Genomic DNA, 13,056 nt, shown 5'->3' with positions numbered 1-13,056 from the left:
TGTTGTTTTGTTTTTCATTTCTCTTACCTGTGTGGTAGGAGGCCTGTTTGTGCCCCTCAAACAATAGTATTTAGCTAACAATAACAATTTAGCAAAGACAAATTAGTCCGGCTGCCCTCAATGTAATAATGACTGAACCGATTGTCCGTGTTTCTGCCTCCTTGTTAAGGAGGACGGGGGACGGCTCTGCGCCCTCTATTAAATTATGGCCAGGAATATTTTCTGAACATACACTTGTTTGTGTGCACAGGGCAGGTCATAATGATGAAAAGAAAACTTAAACCTTCTCAATATATGTTTTTGGTGTAACAGTATATTTTCAATCAAATACCTTTGAGCTAAACAAACTGGAAAACCGATAACCCTTTATATTAATTAGTCACACTAATCTCATGAACACATTATTTACATGTGAACAGCTGTTGCGTGTTAACTGTAGCAGTTGCCTGAGTGATTTATGGAAATGTTGAGAAAAACTGAGAGTAAAGCAGTGCTTCTGGTTCCCAAACAACAGATCAGTTGTGTAAGTAGTTCCACTTGTTTTTGTGTCGCTTGCAAAATTTCTCATGACTCCCTGACTGAACACTGGCTTCTGTGGTTGCACCTGTCAGTGCTGTCTGCAAAATCCAGGTAAAAAAAAAAAAAAAAAGATGCAAACAAACCACACAAACTGACTTTTCTTCTGTGTCTGTTTTAGTTTAGTTTTAATATTTTTTTTTTCTTTCCTTATAGTTGTTACATTTATGGCCACTAGAGGGAGGAGAAATATAGACATAAAGAAAAACTCTTATCAGATAATTACCTCAGAATCAGGACATCAGACAGGAGACTCATTGCTTTTTCATCTGGACAGAAGGATGTGAGCGTCCAGCGCTGCTAATGGACTGGTTGGTACAGAAAAGTTTCAATGGAGATGGTCGAAAAACAAACGCAGCAAAGCTGGTTTACATGCTGCATGTGTGCAGTTAAAGGTTCACAACCAGGGTGAACAGACACAAACACAGCACTGACTGCACTTATTGTAGAAACGCCTGAGGACCACCAAGTGCACCAACCACCATTAACAGGAATGTTCTGATTCTTTATTATCTAAGAATGTCTTTCTTGTTGTTGCTGGTACGGTCTGGGACTTTTGCACGTCATGTGCAGAAGAACCAGGTGTGGTTGTTTGTCTCAAGCTTGCCTCAAAAAGACCTGGAAAATATAAAATACAATGCCGATAGATGATTCAGCCATTTACTGCTGTAACAAATTAGTCATAAACAACAAATGTGGCATTGTTGTGTCGTGGAAGAAAAAAACTTAAAAGTTTATCTACAAGTTAAATATTTAGTTTGAAAATTAAATGTATTGTTTGGCTTAGGTCTAAATATTTGGTTTGCAAAATAAATACTCGATTTTGAGTTAAATATTTAGCGAGCAAAAATAAATATAGAATTTGTACTAAATATTTAGTTTCCTAAAAAAATATTTAAAGCTAAATATTTTGTTTGAATTTGCTTGAGAATTTTATATTTGTAGGAACAAAATAGTGCAAACATGACTTAGAAAAATAGCCACATTTTTTTCTCTACAATAGGTTAAACAAACCATATTTTTTGCTGTTCATTTTTAATGTGTAACTACAAATGGCAGTTACACATTAACATAGTCTCATTTGTTGCCCAACCTTATTTTTTTAGCCATCACAATGTTTAAGTCGTTGTGAATGTGTCGTAACATGTTTATGCCGCGCCGCCTTTACTCGCAATCATTCCTGCTTGAAGTGGCGTTTTTGTTTTGGTGATGTGTAATAATATAGAAAAAGAAAAACAAAATGGGCACTTTATCAAAACTAGAATGTCCTATTAAAAAAATAAATACCTGACAGAAGCACAGTTAATGTCAGAAATGACATTAACTGCAAATGAGGCAAACATATTTGGAACAAACCCTGCAGCATCATCTTCTAATGGACGTTTCGGGTAGAGCCTCAGGATGATGTCAGTGATTTGCACAAACCGGCCAGAGAGACACTGGATGTTTTTGAATCATTTTCAAAAACAAAATCTTTTCTTTATTATACCTTTTTAACACTCAAAAGTGACATTTATTGACAGATTTATATGATGGCATGATAATTTGGGCATGATAATGCCACCATTCCACACACCGAAAAAAAAAGGACAAAGTGGGTGAAATAAAAACATATCGGGATTTACGAAATATATTTTGCAGGTATCCATTATTCACTTTACGTTATCTCCTGCATAAAATGTCACCAATTACATGAAGACTTATTGTGTTTTCATTCTCTGTGAAACAAAGTTTTTTAACAATACATGCTTCTCACAGGCTGACAAATGAATTCCATGGTTTTGCAGAGTGTTTCAATTTTTGGATGTAGAAACTGGGTCAAATTCAAGCTCCCAACTTGTGACATCATCTGCCAAAAACTGATCTGGTGAGATTGACACAACGACGACCCCTGACCCCAACAAAACGGTGAGCTGCAGTGGCGGGACAGGACTGCTTGTCTGGTCAAGTTGAATGTCTAACTGTAGGTCTTTTAGACAAACCTGTTAATACCGACCCTACACATATAGTTTGATGTTCAACCATGTCTAACTGGACAGGCAGATCATGGCTGCTCCTGTGGCGGCTCGTTTTCTGTAAACGTGTCGCGGGAAAAAAACAAAACAATTTCCAAGCAACGTTCAGGTAAAATCACTCAATCAGGTTTATTCATGCATTGTGCACAGCTCAGAGAGCTCATAAGATGATCGATAATGAAGCCAGGCTGGATGCGAAGCTTATGAGACAACACGAGTTTTATATAAATATGAAAGATCTGTAGCGGTCTGGTCTGGTTCCCATGCAGCTGTGGGAAAAAACGTCCAATCTTGCACATGTAACCCAAATATCTTGGTGGGACCATGCAAGAACTTAGAATAAACATATAACAATACAGATAGCAGATGTGACCTTAGTGTAATTTTTCCACCACAAACGGTATGATTGACGCTTCAGCACTGTTTGATACTCTAGTTCAGGAGCTCATTAGATGAATATCTACTGTAGAAATGTTCTTTTCGCACGCGCTCCACGTGCGATCAACACTGATCTGTGATGAATGCAAGTCAATAAATGAAAATGAACAATAAAAGAGATTTTTGACTGTTTTTTCCATTGTGGAATTTGAAGCAGAAATTGTAAAGCAACTTCTGCCTGAAATGATTTTGTTTCACTCAGGAATTACAGTGCACACATATAACTTGAATGCATAACGGCTTCACACTTCAAAACTGTTAAAAATGCCTGACATATGTATTTTTCTTCAGCAAAAAAGTAATTAAAGCCCATTTACTGCCCAATTTATTTTTTTGTGGGACGTAAAGGTTGGGACAGTGAAGACTGTCATTCGTTTTTCTAAATGCCCGCCATGCTGTCAAGAATAGAGCTGAGACTGATGCTCTCAGAGCATGAATGCCATTTTGTGTTTGAGCTACTGAATGGCAGGAACAAAATATTTATGTTAGTTCTAGCCAACAAAACACTGCCTTTTTAGAAATATACAAATTCAGAGGAGTTAGATGCTGTTTGGTGTATTTTTTTGTAAAAAAGAAAAAAAAAGATGAATAAAAAGATTTGTTTTATTTAGTTTGTACATCGTAGATGTGAGATCGGTCATCCATAATCTCAATCAGAATTCAATTAAAGTATTCCGCAGCAGATCATTCATCATCCAGCTGGTACATTCGTCCGTACAGACAGGCAGTGATCAGGCCTCCGCTCAGGTTGGAGTGTTTCATGGCCAATCTCCCACCTGCAGATTTCTCCAGCTTATCGGGTTGCTCCAGCGCCATGCGGTCCACCAGAACTGAAGGGTACACGTAATCTGTCTGGAAAGTTGCCTCCAGCAGGAAGTCCATCTTAGACTCCGCCTCCTCCACTTCCTGCCCACATGAGCTGGCCTCCAGTCCTGCACAGCGGACCACTGCACATACCTGTATGGGAGAGAGGTAAATGCAGCAGGACCTCAGTGAAATTGTTTGTTTAGCAATTTGACTCAGTAAGTGTAACTCGTATCCGACGGGTTAATTTTACGCAGTGACATTTTTCCAAAGCATAGATTTGTTGGTCTTGATTATTGTTTTCAACAGTGAAATTAAACCCACAATTTTGATTCACAGCCACTCAGTTTCAGTTACTGAAAACTTCCATGAGGAGGTGGACAGATTGCTGAATCCAAGGGTGTCAATAGAATGTTGAGTGGAAGGAAAACCTATGGTCGAGAAGGTGGCCAAACAACAAGAAGAAGTGTGGCCGTGGGAGGATTATGTTAATAACGGTTGCAGTTCTTGCGGTGAGCCACACCTAAAGCAGAGTCAACGTTAAAAGTCTTCAATTGAAAAGAAACGTAAATTTAACATTCCGATTGAGTGAGTCTGTGTTGCCTGAGGTCTCATATCAATTTCTACAGTAACAACAATTTGAAGAGCCGTGCCATCTCATGGTGTTGATCCACTGTTCTTTATCAAGTCCAAAGTCACTTCTCTCTCGAGATTATGGTGTAACTGTCCAGCAGGACTTTGCACCGGTCCACACTGCCAAAATGACCAACGTCCACTTTAATAACCATGGTGCGATTGTGCTTGATTGCCTGGCAAGCTCACTTGACCCTAAACCCCACAGAGAATCCATGGAGTATTATCATGATGAAGATGAGAATCAGCAAGAAACGTAGACAAACTAAAGTCTGCTATCAAAGCAACCTGTGCTTCTATAACACCTCAGCAGAGCCATGACTAAGTACTGGGTATAGACTGTGCGATATACATGAACATCAGGCCTGCGCTTGTGTGTGTGTGTGTGTGTGTGTGTGTGTGTGTTGTGATTCCACGCTGTCCATGCAAGGTTGTGGTGATATTCTAATCCCTACCTGCAAGGCATATTGTCCATTAAAGGTGTGCGTTCCTGCAAATGCTCCCAATGCATACAGTTCCTTCCTTTCGTCATGTGCTGTCCACTTGTACTGAAGGTGGCAGCAGAATTTACCATCACACACTGTGAGATTGCCCTCTGCCTCCGTTATGAGGACAAATTTATAAGGGTCATGCATCATGGTTCCAATGAAAGTGGGGTAAGAGGAACCAGGTGAAGGAGAATCGGCACAGCGATCTTTGTGGCAGTGATCAGAGTCTGCAGGCGTAAGTAACATTGATTCAGTCACATCGTTCATCCCAACTGGACCTAAGACTGGGACTGTGGCCACAAGCAGTCGGCCCTCCTGTGGGTCTCCCTTCACGGCGTGGTGGAAGGTAGCAGAAAATGGGGTGTAGATGCCACTTCCGGTCATTCTGAGCTGGTCATTACGAAGGTTTGAGGACAGAACCGTAACATTGGCCCCCAGACTGAGGGCCCTGTGAAATTGGATTGAATCCAACAGGGGGAGCTCATTCATCCACGCTGTGGGGAAAATCAGCTGACGCACACCCTGGAAAAGAAACAAAAGGACAAGTAAAGAGAGAGAGTTGGCTCAGAGAGTTGGACGGGTCTGTGTGGATGAAGTTTCCTACCATTTTCACCAGGGTGACTGTGGGATCGTGGAACAGGATGTCAAAGCAGATGATCAGACCAAACTTTCCAGCAAAGGGTGTGTCAAATGTGATAAGTTCAAGATTTGGAGGCGTATCAAAGGATTCTTCAAAAAAGAGGTTATGTTTATGGTAACGTGCCACCAGCAGACCATCAGAACTGTGTAAAAAGGAATAAAGACAGGTATGCATTAACTTCCACAATGCATTTGTGTACTCGATCATTTTTGGATTCAAGGGTTGCCCAGTACTTGAAGGCCACATTGGTGTTAAACTGCCAGTGTCCATCAGGGGGGCATGTGGACGGGGCTGTCTTCAAGGGACAGGGTTGCAGGTCAGGCATGTTTGCCACCAGGTAGAGGTTGTTGCGACGGGCCATGCAGCTCAGTCTCTGGAGAACCTAGAAGAAACTCATAAACTTGATACAAATGCCCCTTTGGTCCAAGTAAAGTTATTGGTGTAAAAGTGTCAAAATTACAAATGAGCCAGAAAAAAAAAAATCTATCTCTTAACCTCAGTGTTGTTGTGTTTGCCAGGCTCGGTGCAGGGGTTCCAGCTCTCCTCCTGAGGGTCAGGAATGGTTTCCAAGTATCCGGAAATGGATGAACGGCTGAAGTTAAAACCGTGAATGCCGTCTTCTGGAAACACAAGTATCTGGACTCCCTGAGAGAGCAGAGGAAGAAACGACTTGTGAACTAAAGAAGATAACAAGTTTATCCTTTTCACACACACAAAAAAATTGATCCAGTAAAGGAAGAGGATTGCATCAACTTCCCTTCTTTCACCTAAATATTAAAGGAATTCAGTCTGAACACTGATCCTTCTTTCCTTCCATCCGATGTGTGATGGATATCCAAATAATATTTTAGAATCTAAATCAGCTTGAAATTTCTCCAAAATGTTATTCCTCTGATGGCTTCACTGAGCAGTTTATAATGAAATTAAACAACACAGTTTTCATATATTATTTGAAAACTGTGTTTTCAAATAATATAGTTTGACATTCTCCCACCTTATACTTTTTTTAACTAGTTGGTCTCAGTAAAATAAACTGAAAAGTCAACAAGAGTGTTTTTGCTAAGGATCGATAATAACATTGATTTGTTATTTTTATTTGTTTGTTTTTTCTTCTTTTTTCTTGTAGCAGTTGACTTTATTCAACAGCTTCACTCATGGACGTCTCCTGCAGCCGTCCCAGTCCAGCAGCCTACCTGCTGTGCCGCCTCGGCGGCCCGCTCCTCGTAGACGTCCAGGTTCTTCTGCATGTGGATCAGGGCTTCGCGACGGGACGCGGGGACGCGAGGGTTCGGGTTCAGGATGACTCTGTGCTCGTACACGGCAGCCACGTACGAGTCCCCGGAGGACCCGGTCGCGCCGAGGCTGAGGAGGAGCAGAGCGACGCGCAGCATCTTCCCCGGTTGGAGAGAAAACTGACGTCGCGCGCTCCTTCGGGTCCAAAAGTCGGCACAGCTGAGTCAACGTCACGTCATTTTTGTTTGCTAAGGAGAGCTTGGCTTATTCTCCTTTTTTTATTAGGCCCGAGCAGCTAAGCGCTGCGAAGGCCTATTGTTTTTGTACTGTTTATTATTATTATTCTTCCATCCAAATGAATTGGCTTTTTGGGGCTTTATCATATTCAAAAACTCACCAAACTTGGCGGAGGCCTTAAGCCTGTTTAAAATTTATGTATTTTAAAGTCGTCGCAAAAATTGCAACAGAAATGACTCTACGGCGCCACCTAGAAATTGTAAAAACACCCTTTTTTACCCTCTGCTATTCACTTACTTCATCGTAGAGACATCGTACAATTAATGTCATAGTGCAAGTATCACAGGAAGTCGGCCATTTTTGATTGAAGTTCCCATTTTGACCCCATTTTTGCCGTTTACAGCCTTCGTATTTGATCTCCTCCTAGGGATTTTGATTGATCGGCTTCAAACTCGGTCAGTCTGCTTATAAGGCATGTCCCATCTAAAGTTATCAAAACGGTGAGTTTTTGAGTATGCTGAAGGGGGTTAGCAGGGGTCAAAGTTCACCTACTCACCGTAAAAAAATAAACTGCTATATCCTACACAGAAACTCACAGAGGCACCAAAGTTTCTGTGATTGATCATCATCGGGTCTACACAATACCCTATGGTCGAATGATGACATCACTTAGGCCACGCCCCCTGAGAACAGGAAGTGTAATGTTTTACTGTGAACTGTCGCTATCTGACCCCTTTGACCTCATCAACATGAAACTGTGCCGAGACACAGAAGACATGTTGGTGTATTGAGGATTCCAACCCCGACCAGCTTCGATGGAGCAGGTGGGCGTGGCGGCGTGGAGAACGTTGACTATTCGCCGTGAAGCATGAACATTCAATAACTTCCAAATGCAAGATTACAGCTGCTTCACACTTCCTATGTCTCTCTACAGAACAGTTCTGAACACATTTACATGGTCACTTGATGACATCACCTTAGCCCAGCTAACACCACAGTAGCCCATGAAATACAGGTTATGTTATGCACGTTAACATATTAATTATTTAAATATACATAATTCTAAGTTTTCTTTTTTTAATCATTTTGTTTTGTGGGTTAGAGAACAAACATTCATTAATTTTGGCTAGAAATAAAAGAAAACATAATTCTATAGAACTGTTTATAAACCATTTCACTAATTCGCCACTTGGGGTCAGTATCACTCCACGAATTAAACAGCGGATAAACAGGATGAAGAACAATATCAGTATTTCGCCAGTAGGGGTCAGTGTTGCTCCACCAATTATAAAAACAGATCGACAGGGGGTGAAAACTTTGCGAGAGCGTCTGCCGTGACATTTTCAAAAGGATAGCGGTTAAATATAACCTGAAATGTTATATGAAAGCCCCCAGATAATTTGTGTTGGCTTAAAACACGGAGTAAATGTAGCGTTTTGTTAATAACTGTTATTTACTACCGCAAGTAAATGCATCAATTCCCTCGTCTGTGCCTTACTGGTCAGTCAAGGGCAAAAACAAATTTAAGCAATTTGATTGGTTGTGAAGAACTGCACTGTACTGTAGCTCTGCTAATACGTACTGTACGTACTGGCAGTCGGCCGGAGACCGTTCATGGTTGAGGTTCGGCGCATTACGCTGTGGACTGTACATTTTTTTTGCTAAACTGTTGGAGCAGCTAAGTTTTCATGAACATTTTGCATGGTTTATGGAGCCACAAAACCGGACCACGCTAACGTTTTTGGAGCTGCAGACCCAGCACGTTCGTGAGCCGGAACGGACTGTTGGAGAGGAGTTTTATTGCCGTTCGTCTTAAAAGTGGTAACTGGAGATGCGGTGAGTGAAGCCCAGTTCACACTACACGATTTTAGAAAAGTCGGCCAATTCTGAAAACGTGAGAGAACACACACTAGCCTATTTAAAATCGTAGGTGTAACGGGTTCGTTCTAAGAGTGTGAGGTTTCACTCGGAGACATTCTAATACCAGCTACGAAATACCTTCAAATTAAAATTCTGCGCTACCACAGCTGAATTTGGAGTAAACAAACAAATATGGACATCGACGTTGAAGTGGAAACTTTAGTTTGCGGACTTATTTTAACCCAAAAAAGACGTAATCAAAAATCAAAGCTTTGGATTAAGAACTGGAGATATCGTAAGCAAGGATTATATTTGTTGCATCGCAACATGAGGTGAGTTTTTTTTTTCATAAAAAATACTGTTTTTAATGTTTTCGGTTTTTGTCATTTAATTAATCGTTTACGTATAATTTTATAATTTTTTGCTGTGTTTATGTTGTTGTAGAATCTATGCATTTAAAACAGAATGACTGAAACATCAGAGCAGCTTAAGGTAGAAGAAAGCATTTCCTGCATATTCGTTTTTAGAAAATCAAACTGACAGCGAAAGCTTAACGTAGCCTATTCCAGCTCCTTTAATTGAAACTTATTATATTGTTTAAAACTGTATTATGACTGCAGATTAAAATCAAATGCGCCATTTCAACCAAAGATTGGAATGCGCTTCCCAACCAGATGTACTCTGTGCAATAATTTTATAATTATCTTTCATTAAAAATAAAAAAAAAGTCGGAGGAACTTTTTCCTCCGACTTTGTCTCGTCCGGACTCTGTCTCGTCCGCACAGAGATTGCGATGAATGAGCAAAGATGATTAAAGACAGTCAATATCCCCGATTTTAGATGAAAGCGGTCCCGACGTTCCACCGACTGGACCCGATCAGTCATAACACACCACACACTACAGGATGATCGGTTACAATTGTCGGGAGCGACAATCTTACAACGTTCTGAGTTCTAAGACTGATACATTGGGGTTGTAATATTTACTTGGACCACTTGCTGTGATTAATACCTAATTATTGAGAGGGATTCAGCCTGTGATTTTGTTCTAATGTGCTGAAAGTTAACTGTGCTCTCTGAATGTGCATTGCCCTTGGTTTGTTACTGACCAGAAGGGTTTATTAAACTGATACATCTTAACCTTTACCATTTTCCTGACTCATTTTAGGAAAATGTTAAAGTTGCACTGCATTTAGATCTCAGTTGTAGTTAACATCAAAGCATGTGGGTGTGGCTTAGTGTAAAACTTTCACTATTTGCCATGAAACATAAACATTAAAAAAACTTCCAAATGCAAGATCACAGCTGCATCACACTTCCTGTGTTTCTCTATAGAACAGTCCTGAACACATTTCCATGGTCACTTGATGAAATCACCCTAGCCCCGCCCACTTTTCAAAGGCAATCACCAGTTTTTTCTCCTGGGAGTTTTACTGTTATTCTATCATATATATGGGTTTCATCATGTGAATACTGACTTAAAACGACAAGATGATGAACTCTGTGAATGCTGGCTGCTGACCAAACCGCATTGGGGTGTAGAAATGGCGAACTGCAGTTCATCACCATGTGCATATGATCGGCTCTAAATGATACGTGGATCATCCGACTGGCGCCAAACTGGATATGTATGACCTTTGTTGACCTCTAAACACCCCAACAACATTGAAATGTATTTTGACTCCACTGCGTCCCCTTCATTAATCCGCCAGCTATATTTCCTCGCTAAATCAATGAATCTGCACCTCGTTTTTTTGCATCGTGAAGGATACCCGCCGAACGCATCGATGCGTACCGCCTGGTGGACGGGCGCGGAAACTACGCAACAACTTCTGTGTTAGAACGTGGGAAGCGTTGATGGAAACTTGGAAGTTCCGCGGTGCGGGCGGAGGCGCTGAAAACTGTGACAGTTTCTGTGGTGGCTGGCGTCAAGCGGCGGTTGCTCGTACCCCGCGGTGGACAATAGGCCGGAGCGGCGCTTGGCTGCGAGGGCCGTTCGAGGCTGCTTGCAGCTTTAATTCCTTTTTTTTTTTTTTTTTTTTTTTTTTTACCTCGACTAGGTTTAGATTTCGCTTTATGTTTTCGTGTTTCTTTCTTTTTTTATTTTTAAGTCACTTTAAAATAAAAGTGCTCTAAAAGTGATTTCAACTCTCAAATTTTTGGCGTTAAAATGTTCTTTAAAAAGAAACGAATCGGAAATTGTCTTCGGTTGAAGTTTAAGAACTGTATCAAATAAATTCATGTTTAGTTTCAAGCTTACTTTTTTTTCGTTAAGGAAGTTTTATGTTACGATTGGCCTTTTCGGACCGACGAGTACATTTTCCGACGAATTCTAATTAACATAATTAATTCTAATTAATAGTATTAATAGACAACCGTATTGTCTATTAATACAAAACAAACAATGGCGAAAATAGAGGAAAATGTTGAACAATTTGATACATCGTTTTTTTAAAATTATTATTATTAATTTAAGCATCGTTAAGAAAAGTAATCCAAATCCTTTTGTCTTTCAATTAATCTCAAAGTAGCGGGTTTCCCCCCGTTACCCACAAACCAACAAGATACTTTTTTAAGTTTTAACACAGCCCTTTTCTACAGAATAACATCGACACAAGTGGTTAAATAATGCTTTCATTTTGAAAATAACTAGAGCGGAAGCAAAATACAACAACCTCTTATTAGCCCGGAAACAATTGACCAACTCGACCTTTCCATGTTAAGAGGGTTTCCGAGAAGGACTACTTGGGGCTTCCTGCAAATTTAACAAATTGAATACTTAAGCTTGGCGTTCTAATTGAACCGGAACTAGGAGCCGGTCTTAATTCAGACGAACCAAACTTAATACAGTTTGGTTCTAATCGCTTTTAGCCGTTAGCATTAGCGTGCAAGCTGCCCTACACGTACAATGTCAACGGCTCCCGAGTCCACCGCCGCTCCGTCGAAGTCCCTCCAGGCTTTTAAGGACTGCTGGGGCTGCAGGGCCGTCTCAGGCGGGGGTCTGATTCTGTCTGCGGCTTATGTGTTCCACGCAGCCAGGAATGTAATGAAGAAGGGAGCTCCTACCTCTATGGGGACGGTGGCACAGCTCACGTTCGCTGCAAGTAAGTCTCAGCATCGCTTCACGTTGTTTTTACCCGGTACAACCTAAAGCCTGAAATGTTCCACCGTCTCTCTGACAGGTCTGGCTGCTTGGGGAGTGGTCGTCATCACCGATCCGGTTGGAAAATCGCATCGGAAGACCCCATGAATGAAGAGCTGCACATTTTGACGAGACGGAACTCGCATGTGGACATCGAGAGCCTGGTCCCGAGCACCAGCAGAGAGAAGCAGATTGCTGACTGGAATGTCTTCTATCGTTGATTTATATTTTTTGGCTATGTGAATAGTCACTGTATGGGAGCTTTGCATTCGACACACAGAACAATGATTGGTCTTGTACTCCAGCAAGATGATGCTGTTTTGAAGCTCAGTTGGAGATACAAGAAGTACATGCAGAGTTTACTGTACTAAAACCGACATAAATGCACCATTTGATTGAAGTATTACACATACAAAAAGTGCTAATGATCTAAATAGCTGTATTTCCAAAGGCAATATAGACAGGATTTGCAATAGATGTTGGTAACCATCCATTCAGTCCATGAAAAGAAATCAAACCATTGTGGTCCATAAATTATGTAATAAAATGAAATGTCAGGGAAAGGTGCTTTTTAAAGCTTATTAAAATGTATTTAAACTTGATATGAAAGCCTCTGTTGGAAACACCCTATGGAGAAACTAGTCATGTGCATTGCTAATTTCTTCCACACTGGCCATACATTTTCAGCTGCATTTCATTTTTCATGGAACCTTGTTTGTTGTCTTGGCCCTTTGGCTTAAAGGTCTTGCTGAAACGGCCATCTCCATCACTCCAGAAGAAAAGAAAATTCTTGTTTGTGCATTAATCCTTCCTTCAATTACATTCCCTACGATAATACACCTACTTCCAAGATTCACTGACTGTATGTTTTTTGCAATGACACGTGGTATTTTTGACCCCCAAACATGTGGCATCACTGATTAGTAGATACTGATTTATTTGAGGAGACCAGGACATTTAACATGAACATGTTCCTAATATGGAGAGTAA

At 40.7% G+C, this 13,056-nt stretch overlaps 2 protein-coding genes across 2 annotated transcripts; one reads left to right on the top strand and one right to left on the bottom strand.

Annotated features, from left to right (window-relative positions):
- Positions 1 to 3,614: 3,614 nt before the first annotated feature.
- On the bottom strand, positions 3,615 to 7,030 carry btd (biotinidase). Its single transcript, XM_055058770.1, has 6 exons — positions 6,788 to 7,030; positions 6,090 to 6,239; positions 5,828 to 5,976; positions 5,559 to 5,736; positions 4,922 to 5,476; positions 3,615 to 3,986 (listed from the first exon to the last, which is right to left on the bottom strand). Exons 1-6 carry the CDS (start codon positions 6,983 to 6,985, stop codon positions 3,714 to 3,716), a joined length of 1,503 nt encoding a protein of 500 aa, XP_054914745.1. The 5' UTR covers positions 6,986 to 7,030; the 3' UTR covers positions 3,615 to 3,713.
- A 4,575-nt stretch (positions 7,031 to 11,605) lies between these two features.
- On the top strand, positions 11,606 to 12,922 carry dmac1 (distal membrane arm assembly component 1). The gene is made up of 2 exons (XM_055058852.1): positions 11,606 to 12,028; positions 12,107 to 12,922. The coding sequence occupies exons 1-2, from the start codon at positions 11,833 to 11,835 to the stop codon at positions 12,172 to 12,174; spliced, it is 264 nt and encodes an 87-aa protein (XP_054914827.1). The 5' UTR covers positions 11,606 to 11,832; the 3' UTR covers positions 12,175 to 12,922.
- The last annotated feature ends 134 nt before the right edge of the window (positions 12,923 to 13,056 follow it).

This window comes from Poeciliopsis prolifica, unplaced genomic scaffold, assembly GCF_027474105.1.
Source record: "Poeciliopsis prolifica strain line A6 unplaced genomic scaffold, Auburn_PproV2 SCAFFOLD052, whole genome shotgun sequence".
NCBI lineage: Eukaryota > Metazoa > Chordata > Actinopteri > Cyprinodontiformes > Poeciliidae > Poeciliopsis > Poeciliopsis prolifica.
Note: the sequence above shows the minus strand (reverse complement) of the source record. Positions and strands in the feature narration are given on the sequence as shown.

Excerpts from the sequence above, each read along its gene's own strand:
- btd (XM_055058770.1), bottom strand. The coding sequence starts at position 6,985 with ATGCTGCGCGTCGCTCTGCTCCTCCTCAGCCTCGGCGCGACCGGGTCC. Across the intron at positions 6,240-6,787 it reads CCGCCGAGGCGGCACAGCAG|GGAGTCCAGATACTTGTGTT; the intron begins GTAGGCTGCTGG and ends CTGCTCTCTCAG. Across the intron at positions 5,737-5,827 it reads AACACCAATGTGGCCTTCAA|TTCTGATGGTCTGCTGGTGG; the intron begins GTACTGGGCAAC and ends CTTTTTACACAG.
- dmac1 (XM_055058852.1), top strand. The coding sequence starts at position 11,833 with ATGTCAACGGCTCCCGAGTCCACCGCCGCTCCGTCGAAGTCCCTCCAG. Across the intron at positions 12,029-12,106 it reads ACAGCTCACGTTCGCTGCAA|GTCTGGCTGCTTGGGGAGTG; the intron begins GTAAGTCTCAGC and ends TCTCTCTGACAG.